At 45.1% G+C, this 18,343-nt stretch overlaps 2 protein-coding genes across 5 annotated transcripts in view; one reads left to right on the top strand and one right to left on the bottom strand.

The window, feature by feature from the left end:
• Positions 1–1,149: 1,149 nt before the first annotated feature.
• Positions 1,150–18,041, top strand: ETV4 (ETS variant transcription factor 4). 3 transcript variants are annotated; one of them, XM_075443316.1, is made up of 12 exons: positions 1,150–1,219; positions 1,308–1,401; positions 1,586–1,633; positions 5,793–5,846; positions 8,955–9,081; positions 9,698–9,856; positions 10,905–11,149; positions 13,379–13,453; positions 13,553–13,621; positions 13,983–14,152; positions 15,224–15,325; positions 15,990–18,041. In XM_075443316.1, exons 1-12 carry the CDS (start codon positions 1,175–1,177, stop codon positions 16,209–16,211), a joined length of 1,410 nt encoding a protein of 469 aa, XP_075299431.1. In that variant the 5' UTR covers positions 1,150–1,174; the 3' UTR covers positions 16,212–18,041. The 3 variants fall into 3 exon arrangements, with proteins under 3 accessions (XP_075299431.1, XP_075299430.1, XP_075299432.1); XM_075443315.1 differs by having other exon boundaries at positions 13,980–14,152; XM_075443317.1 differs by lacking the exon at positions 9,698–9,856 and having other exon boundaries at positions 13,980–14,152.
• Positions 11,132–18,343, bottom strand: part of DHX8 (DEAH-box helicase 8) — a 30,243-nt gene continuing 23,031 nt past the window's right edge. Inside the window, exon 25 of one of the 2 annotated variants that reach the window (XR_012766225.1) lies at positions 11,132–11,296. The gene's annotated coding sequence lies outside the window, so the exon portion shown is untranslated. Of the gene's footprint in view, positions 11,297–12,961; positions 12,999–18,343 lie in introns of those variants that run through there. The other variant, XR_012766226.1, reaches the window with a different exon arrangement.

The following is an 18,343-nucleotide window of genomic DNA, read 5'->3' as shown; positions in this document are numbered from 1 at the left end:
CCTTTCCTCTTTCCTTCTTTTTCTCTTGACTATCTACCTCTTTACCAGGAGATGACATTCCATGAATGATTATCTTATTATCGCCAAGTCCCAATTGTTACTGACATTTTTTGTAGGATAAATAGGATCAATAAATTTTAAATATGATCATGGAACTTTGAAGGAGAAATTTGAAAAAAAATAAGAGGATGCACGCACATGACAAAGGAGTCAGCATCTAGTACGCAAAAAAGCACACAAAACCTTTTTTTTTTGGTATGCAAATCCCACTTTATGTTCTTGTCCCTTTATATTTGTAAAAGTAAAACTGATTTTGGTAGCCAGGGCTTTAATTACTTTCTCTCCAGATGCATGAGTGAGATTTTTTTCCAAATCTTGTTGAAACTTAAAGGACTTCCCCAGAACAGAATTGAACATACCTGAAGACTGTGTTTAAATTACTCTAGTGTGCGTGAGAAAGGGCAGGCCTTGTCGTGTGCCACGCTGGGTGGGAGCTTGAAAGTGCATACTTCTGCCATTCACAGTAGGCATAGTTGGAGCGCCTTTGCAGCCTTTCATGAATGAACTTCGGGAGGTTTTTTTATGAATGGAGCTCCGTCCATGAATGAATACCAGAGTTCTGCGATCTGATTGGCTCTGAAGGCTAAAGCTACTCCCACTTTCTACTTGATGAGGGCCAAAAAGAGCTGGGATTGGCGGGCGTGTCCCAATCCTGCGCTTCATTCACAAATTCAATGGAACAAAGGAGCAGGCGAGCCGAGCCTGTGAACGAGGCGATGCACCAATGGGAGGACACCCCCGGGCGCACAACGGCCTGACCGCCCGGGCGGGGCGGGGCTGCTCCGGGCTCCGCGTGGGGGCCGCCGGCCCGGGGCGGCGGGGGCTCGTCCCGGCCGGGAGCTGGCGGGCTCGGTCCCGCCGCGTATCCCAAGTTTCGGCGGCTGCGGCGCGATCGCCGCCTCTCACGGACGGCGGGAGTGCCGTGCAGTCCTGCGGCTCTCGCTGCACGGCGGGGGCGGCGGGCGGACTGTCCCGCCGCGGCCGCTGACCTCGGCGGGTGGCCGGCGCTCCGCGGTACCGGCCCGGCCGGCCGCGAGCCCCCGCTGTGCCTGTCCCCGGTGCCCGCCGAGAGGCGGCAGCCCCGCGCCCGCGGAGGTAGCGCCCGGGCGGCGGGATGAAGGGCTACCTGGACCAGCAGGTGCCGTTCGCATTTCCGCGGGTGAGTCGCGGCTCCGCTGGGCGGGAAGCTCTGGGCCGGGGCCCGCTCCGGTCAGGAACCCCGCGCTGACCTGCTCCTTCCGCAGCAGCCTCCGGGCCAGGCGGCTCCCGGTGGCGAAGCTCTGATGGGCGCTAGGAAGAGACCCGCGGACCCGGGCTTGCCGCCGGCGCAGGATTCGGAAGGTAAGAGGGGCTGGGGGGTGGAGGGATGGATGGATGGGGATGGTGAAGGCTTCTGGGCAGGGACCAGGTCCTCCCCCTACGCCTCCGCCCCCACCTCCTCGTTCCGCCCGGCTTCTTCGCCGCTGGAGCATCCTGCTGTCCCTCCCCAGCGCTCCACTGAGGAAACCTCTCACTTTTCATGCAGACCTCTTCCAGGACTTGAGCCAGTTCCAGGAGACTTGGCTGACAGAAGGTAGGCTCCTTTCCCTTGCTCTGTTTTGTTTCGTTCGTCTTTCAGTTGTTTGTCTTTTGATGTTTGTACTGCTCCTTTGCTTTGTTTGCCTAGCTCCAGACATTGAGTATTTTGTCCAGGCTTGCTAACCTCTGGCTTGTGTAAACGAAGGCGCATGAATCACACTATTGTGCTGGATATTTGCTTATGAATGGAAGGTGGCAGTTGGCCCACTTTCCTGGTTACAATTTTCGTTTCAGGCTACTTGTAACTGGTTCGATTTTATGCTAATTTATCACTTAGATAAGTGTTGGTTGCCAGGACGTTGATACTTTCTTAAAGAAATAATAAACTATTTTAATTCGGGGAACAAAGTGCTCCTCAACTTCCCCGCCCCCCATCTTTTTTTCGATAATTCTGTCAAGGGACCTTCCTGGAATTTACACGCTGTTCAGTTTGGTGTCTAAATTGTTTTGCGTTTTGACTTCAAGGAAGAGAAAACTTCAAATCTCAGAGAGTCCTGTTAATTAATTCCAAGTGAAACTAGTTTTAAACAGTATGGTGAATTTGCTGTAATTCCAGTACTACAAATGATCACTTTTCTAGAAAATTCAAAACATATCTTCAATTACACACTCTTGATAAATAAAGTACTTGCTGTGATATAGGTACTTAACAAATATTTAACAATAATACTAGAAAAATATGCATGGCATTTTGAGCAGGGTTATTTCCCCTAATTTTACCACAAGTGAAGGACAACCATGTGAAACTTCTTTTTTTAAGCCTCCAGAAAGTTATTTGCCAACTAAGTAAGACTATTAAGGAAAAAAAAAAAATCATATGCTTTATGTTCATTGATCAAGCAGTATTCTGGAGTGTGAGGATTGTAAGAATGCAAGAGGAGTTACCTGGAAGCTGTCCCAGGATTGAAACAGTCGCCTCATTTACATGAGAGCAGAAAAATAGGTATTAATTGCTGGTCATCTAACAGATGTGCTGAATGTGCACACATGATTGAGACTGGTTTCTCTTAAATCCTCAAAAACCTTGAGCTGCCAATAAGATAAGTCTGCCTCCGAACTAATTTCTGGCAGATCTTCAATTTTAGGTTTTCTAATGTTTGATAGTATTTTTAGCTCACTAATCTGAAGAATTTACATAGAATCTCTTGCACTCTGCTACTGACAAATGTATTGTTTGTAAAACGAATTCATAAGTACCCTGGGGTCTCATAGCACTGTATAGAAAGAGGTAATCTGCTATTATGTGTGATTAATAAATGATAATGAAAACCCTATTGCATGTTTTTAGAATATAGGCAGATACAATTTTTTTACAGCTCATAGCATCTTGTCATAGTCTATGTGAAATCTCTGGGCTATTCAATGCATGTTTTAAAATTCTAGCTTATGACTTTAGACCACTTATATGGGGAACTACTTTCTCCCATGGTGACTCCCACTTCCAAACTTTTAACAAGAAAAGTTGCCCTCCTAAGGAAACTGTGGTTTATTTTTCTGTATTCATCAGTATATCAAATTATTTTCCTGAAGGGTGAAAATATATATTTTTTTTTATTAATGTCTTGTACATGTCTGCATGTTGGCATTTGTTCATGAGATGAAGGCAACTGAAAACTTGAATACCTTCCTAAACAGTGCAGAAGAAAAAAAGAAAGTGAAAATGTGAAATAAGTTATTTATTCTTTGTCTCTACCACTTTTAGTTAAGAAGTTTAGCTGTTGTATTACTTTATTTTCAGTTCTTGATGTTACTTTTGAAATAAGAGAAACACACCTAGGAAGAAAGCAAACTGGAAATATAAATTCACAACAAACAATCAGCCATATTGTTGTGGTTTAACTATGCGGTGCTCCAGATCTTGAAAGTGGTGTGGGAGACGGTGCAGCACGTGTTGATGCGTGTGGTCTGAGTGACTAAAACAAGCCTGGGGTTGACTTTCATATGTCTGATTAGGTAGCCCAGTTATTTGAAGTATAGATGCTGGTTTGAGGAGAACGAGAAAATGTGTATATGTATTGCAACTATATGAAGTAAAAAATGAATATAAAAAAAAAATTTTCTGGCAACTGGCACTTTAGCTTTCTAGTACAGGACTGTAGCTGTCTGCAAGCATCCCTGTCGAGCAGTGAGGCTCCATGCTCTCACTCCAGCCATGCCCTTCATTTTGCATCTTTTCTGTGGTCTGTTGCTTTTAATGTGTAATTCTCTTAGTGAGATTGTCAGCAATGCAACAGGCAGTAGTCGCCTCAAGGCAGTAGGCTGTGAAACCCAAACTCGGCTCATACAATGTGATCCCCATTATTTCTTCTATTACAATGCTGCTTTTTAAAGATAATTCATAAAATTAATTTTGTAGGGGGTTTTTTGTTTCTGTTCTCCACCTTTTATAATTTATATTTCCAGTTTGTTGACATACAGGTTATTTTAAGGAATGGTGAAGAGCTTGGCTAGTTCCATTCTAATCCACTGCCTGTTGTTAATGCAATGTTATTCCCTAAGGTTTCTTTTTGGCATGTCTTGTTTAGCTTAGCCTCAAGTGACCGAGATCAGTGGGCTTCCATTCCTCATGTCCCTTTGCTTTGACTAAATCACCTTTGCTTTAGAGCTGAGTACAGTCTTTTGTCCAACAAAAGCTCTAGGTTTCTCTGTACTAGCAGCAGCATTTCTTTCAGCAATAGTTTGTGAGAGAGTTTGTGAAATAATGGTCTGCTGCAAGCTCTCCCTTCCCTGCAGTAAAAGGGACATAAAAGTAATTGTTAGAAGTAATAAAATATTCTAACACGACAAGTGCAATGGTTAAGGTTCTCTTCACAGTTTCTCCCAGGACGCATCCAAAAGCTTAGTTCTTTGTCTTGTCAGATTTGAATTTACTGCATTACTTGCTGTCTCTAGGTAATGGACGGCTGCTCAGGAAGTGGACTGAGGCCATAGCTGAGCTAGGCTCTCAGTAATGGAGAAAAAATTGTCGAGTATTAAAATATGGTCCAAATTCTGATTAGTAATGTGTTCCTGACATCAGGATGGTGTGCCGCTCTTGCTTCCTTAACACTTTTTCTTTCTGTGGTAGGGAAGAATGCAAAGGTATTTGTAAATAAATACAGATGCTGCTGTCAGGGAGAAAGCCAGATTGGATCACTCCTTCTGGTGTCCTATTGGTTAAAGATGTGATTGTGAGATGTGCTTCAACAAAACCGTATGTTCTAGGCTGTGTGCAGGATGTCCAAGAGTACTGTTCTGTCTTGCTTATGTAGCTCTTGCAAAGGAAAGATAGGCACAAACCATCTTGTAGAATGGGGCAAGCAGGCACAATTATATTTGCAGTTGAAAAATATGAATTAATTCTTTGCTCTGTGAATGGGCGATTAAAGCTTTCCTCAGCAAATAAGGGAAGCAGGAGCTAGAGGAGACTAGATGTAGCTGATTCCTCTGTGAAATCAGAAAAGCACTAATTACATATACTAAACTTCATGTGTTGAAACAGTGTATAATAGCACTATGGACTGTTACAACATTTGATTTTGTATGTTGGAACAATCTCTCAAGGACACACCTGTGTACCTTGCTGAGTCAACGTGCAGGTGAAGGACAATAAAATCCTTTTTCTTCCACTGTACCACTTCATGGTTTTATTATACATTTTGCAATGGCTTCAATGCCATTCAGACATGAGCTAAGGCCACATTGTGGTCTTTATAACACGAACAGAATGATCTAAGCTGGAGATCAGAAAAGGCTGGCAGCTATGTATAGGCAGATGAGGAATTTGCATGAACGATGCCATAAGGGTCAGCACAGCTGCCAGTCTTTACCAGATACCAGCTTCCAACCACTGTTACCTCTTTCATAGGCATCACAGGAAGAAGAATTCTGATATTTTAAGTTTTAATATTAAAATATTTACTCCAGGAAGGGATGAAACGTACTGTGAAGTACATAGTGAAAGACTTTTCTAGTGCCACTGTTTTGGATGCTGTGGGAATCTCTCCTAACTACCCTTCGTCACTAAAGCGCATCCCAACAGAAAGCTCAAATCTTCCTTACATAGACTTATTTCTGACTTACTGTTAATTATACCACATAAACTGCCAAATCTAATTCTCCTTTCTCTCCTCCCCCCCTCCCCGGTCTTGGCATCTCCCTCCGTCCCCTGGCAGCTCAGGTTCCAGACAGCGATGAGCAATTTGTGCCTGACTTTCATGCAGAAAACTGTAAGTAGCATGGGGGCGATAACATATCTCAGGGGAGAAGGGCAGGAAACACTTAAACCAAACAAATACGTAAATGTAACACACAGACATTGAGGCTAAAGTACTCCTTTTATTCCTGCATTGTTGTGATGATGACACAACAAACAGGCTAACAGTCCACATCTGGACAACGCAAAAGTATCTTTGTGTGGTGCTAGAAAAAGACAGCCTGTTATGCAGAGTGGTTTCCACAGATGTGTATTTTAGTTCGTGTATGTGTGAATAATTGGGCACCCCTGAACAGCTGAGAAAATGCAGTATTGTGACAACCAAAGATAAAATTTGTGCTCTTACTCTTCCCAAAGGAAAAGAAATTGGACTGTACATGGAATTACGGTTGCTGTGGCTCCTGCAGGTGATTTTGTGGGGGCTCTACTGACCTGTGCGGCCTCTGGCTCAGCATCTGTTGCCAGCATGGCCTCTGTGAGATGATGGTCCTGTCTGCTGCCTGCCACAGCATGAGGGCACAGGATCCCTGAAGAGATATGTTACAAGGACTAGCCTGCTTGTTCTCTGTTCTTAGGAACTGTCCTCTGAACAAATTGCATGTGTTTGCACAGGAGTGTACAGACTGAACCACAAGTGTTTGCTCTGAGAACCGGTCAAAGCACTTCACATTACAAAGGAGCTGAATGTTGCACAGGTACAAGCGTACATACAGGAACATTTGGCACAATGGCCATGCAACTCTTTCTGCTTTTCTCACACCGGGCTTGCTTCAGCTGGACCTCGCAGCATGCCACCGTTTCATTTGGAAGATGATACTGGGCTAAGACTACAACCCTGAAGTGGCAGGATCCAAAGTCACAATGCTCAAGCCATTGCATCCAACTAGGGAATAAGCCAGTGACAAATGTTCCTTAGCTGCCTCCCAAGTTGAGAACCAGAAGGCCAACCACCTGAAGGGTGGATATGGCTATGGTGAATCCTTTTGCACCCCTCCAGGGAAACCTGCATGCTTGATTACTTCTCTGAAATGTCTGTACACCAATGCACCCCGCATGGGGAATAAACAGGAAGAACTAGAGATCTTTGTGCGGTTGCAGGGCCATGACCTCATTGCACTCACAATGTCTTATGAATTTATTTATTTATCTTGATTCTGTCAACCTGTTTTGATCCCCTTGGGTACTGGCATGATGTAAAAAGAGTAAAGATGGGCTTTTCTGGTGTAGGCTGGGTGTCAGGTTTGTGGGTTTTTTCCCCTCTTGCTGAGAAAATTAATTTTGGGGAGGGACGTTTGCAATAGAAAGTGCCCTTAATATCCTGTGCTAAGAGAGACAGCAGCAGGCCTTTCTCCAGCCCTTTTGATAGCTACTTGCCGCAGCACTTCTGAAAGGACAGTTAGTCCTTTATGTGAGGGAAAACTGGCAGCTGGCTGGTGCACATACAGTTTAAGTCAGTCCTGACATAAACTCAGCAAAAAATATGAGGTAGTAACAGATCAGGATGTTACTTTCCAGCCTTAAAGCTGTAATCATAGCTCTGAACATCCCAGGCTTTGTAAGCAGCATTGTGTCAGTTTGAAGAGGTGGGAGTAAGCTGGCAAAGAAGGACTGGAGCTAGTCTTCTTAAAAGCTTACAGTTTTGATTTGCGGGGCAGATCTTTCCCTTGTTTGAAAAACAAGCCTAGACTTATGTACCTTTCTGGGATTATTTTTCTTCCCTTCTTAAGTGTCAGTGACCTCCTAACAGCAGCAGCAGAGCCCAGAGGCAAAGGTGGAAGATGCTTGCCATGTCCTTCAGCCAGGATAAGCTTTTCTGAAGAATTAGTGAAGGAAGTATTGCTCCCTGCTGGATTTAATTAAGCATAAGAAGTAACAATACCCACATCCTACTTCCTGGTGCTGTAAACTGCAACCCACATTTGTCATTCATGAAATTCTAACCAGCCCAGAAATATCCCTCCTTGTCTGCATCAGGCCATGACCACAGACCAATGCGCTGAAAATGAAAAGGAACCTTTTTACTTTTTTCCTGGACTGTCATTGGTGTTTTGGATGAGCAGAGCAGTTACAAGATCCCCTCAATCCCACACTCAGGGATGTTGGACAGTTAGCATAGAAGAGATTTATCAAAGGGAAACCTGCATTTGGAAATTATATGGGTCACTGCTGAGTGCCAGTGTGGCAGACTCCCGCCAAGGAATCACAGTATTCTGTAGAAGGGCCTGGCCTTTTTGCTGAGTGCTGAAGTATAAGCCTGATACAATTAATGAAATCAGATGCTTCAAAGGGAGGCTATTGAGAGGACTGCAAGCTGCTCTTTGAATTTTGAGTTATATTGTAGTGAAAGCAAGGACTTGGAAGTCAGACTTCTGTTTTGTACTGTGCTTTAACAGTGATGCAGTTCCTCTGGAAAAGGGATTTTAGCTATCCAAACTGGTTACGTGTTTCTGAAAACACTACTTGTCTAAGATGTCTGAGCTAGTTAGCCTGGTGACAGCGTGTAGTAATATGCAATACATGTAACAGTATTTTCACACAGAAAACCTTCACCTTTTGTAGCTGTGTCTACAAAAACCTTACATTTATTGTCCTCCAGGACAAATTATACTATCAGGTAATCTACAATGTGTCATCATATTACTGCACTGTAATTACGTTGCAGTGTTACATGGTAACACTACTCACAAGACAGGCTTATGAGGCATGTCAATGAAAGAGCATTTTGCATGATGCAAATCAAAACTTTGCTTTTATGTGTTAAAAAACAGAGTATGTGCATGCTACCCTTTATGACATAACAGAAAATGTGTCCCAGACGCAAACAGTTTAGGAAACACCCACTCTAAATCCTTTTCAAAGTGCTCTGGATTATCAAAGAATGTGTTGACACTACCTTAGAATTGTTCCTTTCAGGTTTATGTGTCACACAAACCTTACTGAATCCAGGGCAGAGCTCAGGAAAGTCCAGTGAGTAGTTGTGCATACTGGTATTTTGTTTCTCTCAGAGCCAGCTGAACAAGGACAAGGTGGTGGCATCTCAACTGGCTTTTTACTGGCTGGTAAAAATATCTCTCCATTAAAAAGAAGAGTGTCAACTTGATCTTTCATTTCTCTCCCACAGTAGCTTTTCACAGTCCTCCTGCTAAGATTAAAAAGGAGCCTCAGAGTCCCTCCTTGGACCCCACACTGTCCTGCAACCATAAGCAGCCATTCCAGTACCACAACGGCGAGCAGTGCCTTTATGCCAGGTAACACAGCTTACACAGGGGAGGGACAGGAGCTGTTATGAAATCAAGTGCTTACAGCATTATCCAATAATGAAGTGTTATGACAACAATCTGGTCTGTCTGCTGGGTAAGGGCAGTGCATATGGACTGCAATACATATAAATCAGTGGGTCAGCTCATGGCAGCCTGCTCAGACTGCCATTTATTGCACTGGATAGCTCAGACCTGTGTTGAGTAGATCTGGGCTTGCCTCTTTTTTTTTCTCCTCCCTAGTGCTGTTCCTCAGCTGTCCTGATGCTAAGAGCAGTCTTGACATCTGTCTTGTGCCTCTGTCTCCCCATTGCTTTCCAAAATCTGTCCTGCAAGGAGCTCTCTGATGCTATTGCCCACAGCCCCAGCTACTTTATAGTATGGCTTCTTCAGCACAAACACCTCTGGTTTTCTGCTTGAAGGATTATTGCTATTGTGTGTGTGGGCAACCAGTAATCAGAAAGGAAGGAGTTTATGCTGGGAGTTTCCTGGCCTTGGTGGCTGCATAGAGGGACAACGTGTCTGCCTGCGACACGTTCTCCCCAGGTGCTACCACAAGTCCTTCTCAGAGAACTGTAATGCTCCAATATCTGTTTGACTGTCCCAGTGCCTATGATCAACCCAGACAAGCTGGAATCAAGTCCCCCAACCCAGGAACCCTGATACAGTCACCGGTCCAACAGTTCCCTAGACAGGACAGGAGCTTCCTGACTCCTGCGGGGCCACCCCATGCCACATCCAGCTGTGGATACCTCAACGAAAACAGGTGAGTCGCTACCAGGAGGAAGCAGCCACTGGCAAGAAGTATTGCCCTCCTTGGTGATTCAGGGAGGAGGGGCTGCAGCATCCAGATTAAAGTGCTCAGTTTCCAGCAATCACACAGTCCCCCCCATCCAAAGTATCTTGGACCCACCACTGCTGCCTAGGGATTGAAGAAGAGATCTATAACCTTAAGCCCGTTAGATTCTGTGAATGATGGGCTGTGTAGCTGCCCTTGGAAACATCTTTCACTGGGGTCCCATCCTTGCCCCAGCTATGCGTGCAGCTCCTAAAGCCCTAGTAACAGGCTGAGGCGGAGGAAGTTTCTGTCCCTCAACTAGCCCTGGACCAGGGCCAAGATCAGAGGGTGCCCTGGCTTTGGCAGGGATTGAGTTAATTTTCCTCCCAGTAGCTGCTGTGTTTTGGATTTAGTATGAGAAGAATGTGGAGAACATTGATGTTTTCAGTTGTTGCTAAGAAATCATATTAATTTCTCATATTCAGCTGATGAGCAGGTGTGCAGGAGCCGAGCGGCAGCACAGCCAGGCAGCTAATCCAGGCTGACCAATGGAAATATTCCATACCATAGACATCATATTCAGATTATGAATGAGGGCTGGCCAGGGGGCAGGACTTGCTTTCTCTTTTCTGTGAGTTCAAATCCCCTCTGGTCTGGAAGTTTGAACTTTTCTGGGAATTTGGTCTTTTTTGGGAATTTCGCAAAAATTGCATAATCCACGAGTTCTGGGTTCTGCAATTGCAGCTCAGGGACTGGCTGTGAATTGACCGTCAAGTGGTGAGACAATTGTTTTGCATATTCATTATTATAATCATTATTATTATTACTAGTAGTAATATTTACTATGTTGTCTTATCAAACTGTATTTATCTCAACCCATGAGTTTCCCATGTCATCCATTTGTCCTCCCCATCCCGCTGGTGGGGGAGGGGAGGGGTGAGTGAGCGGCTGTCTGATGCTTAGCTGCCAGCTGCCGGGTTAAACCAGGACAGAGGGCCAAGAAAGCAGCCATCCCGTGTCCTCTCCTCTCTTCTAGCTCTGTGTACCACCCACCTGTGGAGATGTGCCGTTCCTTCCCCTCCTCCCAGGGTGTGGCCTTGGAAGACCCCATTGCCTACCAGCACCAGATGTCCGAGCCCTGCCTCCGGTACCCTCATCAGGGCTTCAAACAGGAGTACCAGGACCCACAGTATGAGCAAGCAAGCCAGGCGGGCAGCGGCCGTCAATACCCAGCAGCTGTGGTGATCAAACAGGAGCAGGTGGACTACGTGTACGACTCGGGTAGGCAGAACTCGCTCCTTCTGACTCTGTAAACCAGGCATCAGTGGGGGTGAGCAGCCTCTTGGGTGAACATCCATCACTGGTGGTCTTTGGGCTTCGAAACAATACTACTTCTTCTTCAGGAGCGTGTGTGGTCTGGGAAACTGGCTGTGTAGGAGGAAACGCAAACAGTTCTGTCTGTTTACTGCATCCAAGAGAAGGCTGGGACGTTCGTTTTCTGGACTGTGTTCTGAGAAGGACTTTCTAATAGACGGTGGAAAGCTTTAACAAGATACAGGAGCTAGAAGGTGATGTTAAACCCATTCAAACTAGATTAAAGGCAGGCGTTTTTTTCCAAGGGATGAAGTATCCATTTGGGAGACTCTCAAAATTCATAATGAGCCCACTGACACAACCAGAAATGGAGAAAAGGGCATTCCCAAGTTTCACAGGGCATTTTTGTATTCAGGGGGCTGTGTGAGCTGGTAGGTTGTAGAAAGGCAGAGAAGTGAGGTCAGCTTTGAAGAAATTATACCGAAAACATTCTGCAAATGGCAGCAGGAAGCGACCTTCAAGCACTGGCAGAGGAAAGCTGCTCTGGCTGCAGGGATTGCACTGCACAACCCTGCGCCGCAGCTCACAACACTGTCTGGCCCTGTGCCTTTTCCCTGACTGGAGGCAGAAGAATTTAATTCACAAAACAGAGGCAAAGATGCAGCTTTCCCAACCCAGCTGGTGGGTGTCAGTTTTGAAGGCTGAGGTCTCTCACCAGCAGCTGACACCCATTGGAAGCTCGCCGCAGCAGGTCACAGAGACCGCTGATGCCCCATTTTGGACCTTACCAAGCCAGATAAACCAGTTTTGTTCTGACAAACAGATCTAAAATTCTAAAAATAAAACAGTCTAAAGAGACTTGGGTGGCTAACTATAAACTGGCCCATTCCAAGGACAGGCATAAGCACAGAGCAGGGTCTGGACTGACTCAGCTAAGTGCAAGTGTGCTGCTCTGTGTCTCTTGTAGTGTCAAACTCCACCTGCTACTTCCCATAGAAACAGGGCACACAGAGCAGCTAGCAGAGATTTCAGATGGTCACAAGAGAAAAAAGTTTATAATTTAAAAAATAGCTCTCTAGATACCAGATCAATCAGGTAATCCTCTTATTTTTCCACAAGGGATAATTTTTTTTTTCAGCAGACAGGTCCAAAGACTTGCTACCCTGACATCAGAATACTCTTGTCTAGAGGGAATGTTACTTCTGGCTTCATGGTATTTTAATGCATTTTTTGAATTGTTTCCTTAGCAGAAATAAACACATAGATAAAAAGCTCCTACAAGGATATAGAATCCACCACCGTGGCTAGGGTCGTTCTGTCCAGAAAGTGGAAGAAAATCTGCAAACCTAGAAGAACACTTTTTGTGAGAGAAGTTTACTATTGTATTAATACACAGTCTGTGTAGCTCAGGATACCCTTCTGCCCTTAGCATCAGCAAAATGTCTGCTGAAAGCAATGGCTGTACACAGGAGTATGAGGGAAATGTAAGGTAAATCTTTCCAAAGCTCCTAGTTACAGTTTCCTTTTCAGCTGTGGATGGAAAATAGGTTTGATTCAGAAAACAATATATACCCAGGAAGCAATATAAGTTGCACAGAGGTCCTGAAAAGACTTTCTGCTTGTTTTCAAATTCAGCCTATTTTTTCCTTTATGTTTTCTCAACTGTTTGTGAGAATGCCCTATCATGATGTGAAAAAGCCAGGGAGACTTAAAACATCTGAAATGACATTTGTAAGACACTGTAGTAAACATTCAGATGCCGCTGCTCTCCATTAACGTCATCATAGTATCTCTGGAAAAAGTAATGGCTTCTCACCTGTGAAAACAGTAGCAGAGTACATAGTTATCTTAAACTAAGATAAGGGAGAGGTGTCACACGAGTTTAGCCTACTGTCCGAGATTTTGTATGAAGAGGGGTGTATAGGTGACCAACTGGCTATCCTGGCTACTCTGAAGGACATCATGTGATAGTATCACAAAAATTTACTAGTGTAATTCATGATTGGAAGCATGATGAAGATGAAGTTGTGGTGGGATGGCTGGGACACAAAAAGTTATCGCTTTGCCACTAACCCTGTAGGAGGGCCCTGAGAAGACATTGGTTAGACAGCTGCACTTCCCTATCCACCTCGGGAGAGCAAGATCACTCGGTTTCCTGTGCTTTTTAATCAAATGAGTTTGTTAATTGTTCTGTAGATGTTCCTGGCTGCCCTTCCATGTACATAAATGTTGAGAGTTATCCAAGCCATTCAAATACAGAAGATACATTAGGTAAGAAACTCAGTGACTGTATTCTTTTCCCTGCATTGCATTGCCCTCTAGTAGTATCCTGTCTTTGTTTACGACTGCCTGTGTTGCTTTCTCTTTCAGGATGCAGCTACGACAAGCAGATGAGGTCCTTTACTGATGACGTCTGTGTCGTTCCAGAAAAGTTTGAAGGTTGGAGAAAGAATGACTCGCAGTTCGGGTGTAAGATAGGGTTATCCAGCATCTTTGCTAGCCACTTGATCACTGTCTACATAGTTCATTACACTCTGTTCTTGCAGGTGTGTTAGCTGTGGTTCATACCTGGCTTATTGGTATCCCATTTCTAGAGCATTTTTAGGAGCAAACAGGCCTTCTAGCATAAGTAGCTTAATTGTGAGGTTCATCAGAGCTCCTCTTGGAAGAGCTGCTGGTGAATATGCCACTCCGTTTTATGCGAACTGAAATATGCCAGGTAAACATCTGTGAAATGTGCTTTTTTTTGCAAGTGTTTTTGCACTGTTACCCTTAGAAACACCTTGTTTGTTCTCAGCAGGAGACATCAAGCAGGAAGCTGGAGGGTACCGGGATGGACCTCCATACCAGAGAAGGGGGTCTCTCCAGCTCTGGCAATTTCTTGTGACTTTATTGGACAATCCAACCAATTCCCACTTCATTGCCTGGACTGGTAGAGGGATGGAGTTCAAGCTCATTGAGCCAGAAGAGGTGAAACCTTTTAGCTTCTCTACAGGCTCAGGGAGAGCAGCTACTGTTTCCGAGGCTGCAGATTCCCAAGTGGCTTTTTCTCTGCCCTGTGAAGGCTCCTTCTTACCAGGGGTACTCACTAGGCCCTGCAACAAGTCAAGGTTTTTAACAGAGGTCAAAACACTTTGGTGACACAAATATCAGGTTTAAGAAAGGCTGTTTGTATGTTTAGAGTCTCAGCAATGCAGTGAGTCAAATTACCCACTGCTGACACTTCACTCTCAAGCTCACAGTGACTTGTGCTGTCTTACCACACTGCATACTTGAGGTTGACATTGAAGTTTGGAGTTTTGAACCCTACTGATCTCAGTTTTCACAAAAATCTAGAAGAAACTATCTCCTAGTTTAAATATATTTTTATATCAAAATGACATTTATTAAGGTATAATTTCTAACGCTGTCATGTTCCAAGAAACCCAGTGATATCTGACAATATCTGGGAGATGTGTCTGTAATATCTGTTCATATCTTGTTCCAACTATGGCTGCAGTTAGCACTGTTCTTGCTACTTACCAACCTTTTCATATACATATCAAACTTTCAGTGCAGACAAGTTGTTTTGGTGGGCTGATATATGCTTACAACAGATTTCTGAGTCTCATGAACAAAGCTGAAAATCGTGCAGTAGGAGGAAGAAAGGCACATGGGTTTTCCGATAGAGGTGTTCCCTCATACTTGGGCTCCTGGTAAACATGTGATCATTGCAGATAAAGTGTAGCATAGGATGGAGCAGTCCTTTAGCATCCTCAGGCTTTCAGAGTACTGAAGCGTGAGGAGAAGCAGTGACAGCAAATGAGCCCTTTATTGGCAAGGAGGATGCCTCTCTGTGATACAGGGTACTTCAGTTTGAGTTCTACTCTTCTCGTTGATAAGCTGCTAAATAGTTATTGTTTGAGTCTATTATCTAAATGTTGTAAATGTTTGTATGTGTTGTGGTATCATTCCTCAAAAAGAGAATCAGCTGGATAATGTTCTTTTGCCCTTGGGTTGGGTTCACAGACATTTCATGCACTTTGACGATTTATTCCACAGGTAGCCAGGCTGTGGGGTATTCAGAAGAACCGTCCAGCCATGAACTATGACAAGCTGAGCCGATCCCTCCGTTACTATTATGAGAAAGGCATCATGCAGAAGGTCAGTTTGCAGAGCAGATGGAGTTTTTATGCCTTTAGTGATGCTTCTCTTGTTTGAGACAGGAAGTCCTACAGGTACAGAATGTACTTGAGCTAGCCAAGCATCCCAAGCTTTCTTTCCCCAGCTTCTCTTTGCAGCAGTTAAATGAGGAAGGTGTAAAGGAGCTGAATCTAGGTAACACATGGGAAATAAAACAAAGGGGAATCATGATTTCTTCCTTTTTCTGTATATGTCTGCAGTCAGGAGAGTTGGAATTTATGCAGCTGCAAAGACATATAATCAGCCTAGACTTGCTGTTGGTGAGAGAAAGGCTGCCTGGGGGTTGGTCCTGTGTGGTAGGGATGGTCTCTTCTGGATCCAGGGCACTGGAGAGCATAACTTTGAGTGTAATTATGTCACAGTACAGACTGCTCAGGGACTGTTGATGAGGTTGCTACCTGGTCAGAGTCAGCTGGCAGCATCCCATTTCCCAGGAGCTGTTCCAGGGGACACCAGAGCAGCAAAGAAGCAGGAGGACAGCACAAATAGAAGTTTACAACTCTGACGTGTCTCAGGGCAATGGGCTAGAGCAGCCAGATGTTTTTGCAAGCTTTCTCCACTGCTGAGGAGCATTGCCTAGTGCTGCCAGTGTGCCTGCAGCATTGATCTCATATCTTCCCTGCAGGTGGCTGGAGAGCGCTACGTGTACAAGTTTGTCTGTGAGCCCGAAGCCTTGTTCTCTCTGGCCTTCCCAGATAATCAGCGGCCAACTCTGAAGGCAGAGTTTGACCGGCAGATCAGTGAGGAGGACACAGTGCCTCTTTCTCATCTGGATGAGAATGCCACTTATCTGCCGGACCTTGGGAGCCTCCCTCCACAGCTTTACAGCAAAGGTTACACATACTAGCATTGCTGAGAGCACACTGTGCCACCCTTGCTTGTGTATATGAGATGTCTGATTAGTATTTAATCAGTATAAGCATTTTTCCAGGCCAGCCTAAGGTGGCACTAAACTATGAATGCCTGCTTTGGTCAGGAAAAGTGTTCAGGTACACATGTGGATAATCAGCTGACAGTTGACTGGGCTCTTGTATGCTTGTCCCTCATATATGTTAGGATGGGACTCGTTCTCAGAGATGCAGACGTCTTCCAAGCCATGGAGCTGCAGCTTCAGCAGCATATCAGGTAATTGCTGCCTCCAGATGGAGCAAACGAGCCTGTCACAGTCCCTCTCTTTGATGAGGGAGGAGATGTCATCCTACCTGGCTTTTTTTTGGACATGAGGATGCTACAATGCTGCTGCTGACTTCATTCCTCCAGTACCTGTACCGAACCTCTGTATAGCCTGCCCTCAGCAAGAGTCGGCTCTGATCCACAGGAACCCACCTCTACAAGGCCAGTCTTGCTTTTCTTCCCAGGATGGCTGCAATACACTGGTCACAGATCACATGCCTTCCCTGTGAACTGCTTTGTGGGAATGGGGAATACTTGTTGTTGTCTACATGCATGCTCCTGCCTTATCACTTCCTTGCTCATAGCGCTTCGTGCCAAGGGCTAGCTGGTATTTAGACCTCTGTCTGAGCAGGGTAGCTGGAGGCACTGGACAGGATTAGAGCAGTCGTGGAGTACATGGCACTACGTACAATTTAGGGGAACTACAGAGCTGCCTGACTGCATTGGTCCGGGGCATAGGTCAAAGCCAATGTCACCTTCAGGGAGAGGGACTGCAGGACGTAGCAAGGCCTGAGCCACCAATTCATTGTCGTGTTGTGGCTTTTCCAAACTGAACAACTTCTTCAACAAACATCCTCGGGATCTTTGAAGACCTGTCAGGCTCCTGAGTGTGTCCATCCTGGGCTTGGCTAGAAAATCATCTGAGGCAAGAAAAGAACCTGGTGGAGGTATGCTAAGAAAATGCTTTACCAAGTAACCGAAGCCATACATAGTTCTTAATGTCTGAATTTAGACTTAAGCTCCACAGATGTTTGCATATTTGAGGGAAATCCTGCTGTGTTGGCAAGGCAGTTATCTCTGCAGCCCAGTGCAGTACATGCAACTTAACCAGACTTTAACTGGTTTTCCACAATGGTGAATGTTCATAATGGGCACCACACCCTCATTGAGAGGTGCCTCCCTTTTTAATTAGCAGCTCCAATCACGTGCGCAGTTAGACAAGGAGCAGTACAGTGTACCCGTGCAGTAAAAGCTTGTTTCCTACTGCTTCAGGTTGACATTCCAGCTGCTGAAAACAGCTCATCACCAATGCTGCCAATGTGGTAGCCTGTAGAGGAAATGCTGTATGTTGATTGAAAGCCTGATTTTTCCCCAATGACTCTCCCCTGCATGGCTAATGCCAACCCTCCCAGCCTTGTCCCTGGGCATGAGGGCCAGGAAAGGCAGCTCTCCCTGCCTGAGGAGAGCCCAGATACTCAGAGTAGCCTGCTCTGCTGATGCCTTTGCGTGCCCTGTGTGGTCCAGAGACTTGGTGTTCTGGCAGCTCCTGGCCCTCCTGTCTTGCTCTGCTCCTACCTGGCAAGCACACTTCCTCTGGTGTCCCAGAAGTGAGGGTGAAGGGGAACCCTTCCATTGGTATAAGCTGCCTTTACTATTTATGAGTGTAAAAATACTATAATTAATAAATTGGTCTATGTCTTTGGCCAGTGCACCTTCATTCAGCCCCTGGCTAGTCCTCCCTTATCGTCTAAGTTTGCTTCGCTCCATCTCCGTGGCACCAGCTTGCAGCTTTGGGTAGCTGATCCAGAGAGTCCAGGGATGCATCTTTAATTCTGAATCTTGTATTCTTTGGGCTACATTCTGCCCAGCCAATCTTCCTTCCAGAAAGGGAATTTAGGTAGCTAGTTCACTTTTGAACAAAATTTTAGCTCAATGTTTCACTCAGGTTTGTTAAGTCGGTGCGACAGAGCAATGGCTGCAGAGCAGTTCTGGCAAGCAACAAGATGAGGTTCTTGTAACTGAGGGGCAGTGACCTCCAAAGGGCAGAGAATTATAACAACTAGATCAGAGAGCTGGCAGCTGATA

This window comes from Opisthocomus hoazin, chromosome 26 (assembly GCF_030867145.1).
Source record: "Opisthocomus hoazin isolate bOpiHoa1 chromosome 26, bOpiHoa1.hap1, whole genome shotgun sequence".
NCBI classification, from domain to species: Eukaryota; Metazoa; Chordata; class Aves; order Opisthocomiformes; family Opisthocomidae; genus Opisthocomus; species Opisthocomus hoazin.
The sequence above is the reverse complement of the archived record's forward strand: the minus strand, read 5'-3'. Positions and strand labels throughout refer to the sequence as shown.

Excerpts from the sequence above, each read along its gene's own strand:
- ETV4 (XM_075443315.1), top strand. The coding sequence starts at position 1,175 with ATGAAGGGCTACCTGGACCAGCAGGTGCCGTTCGCATTTCCGCGG. Across the intron at positions 9,082-9,697 it reads GAGCAGTGCCTTTATGCCAG|TGCCTATGATCAACCCAGAC; the intron begins GTAACACAGCTT and ends TGACTGTCCCAG. Across the intron at positions 13,622-13,979 it reads CGTTCCAGAAAAGTTTGAAG|CAGGAGACATCAAGCAGGAA; the intron begins GTTGGAGAAAGA and ends GTTTGTTCTCAG.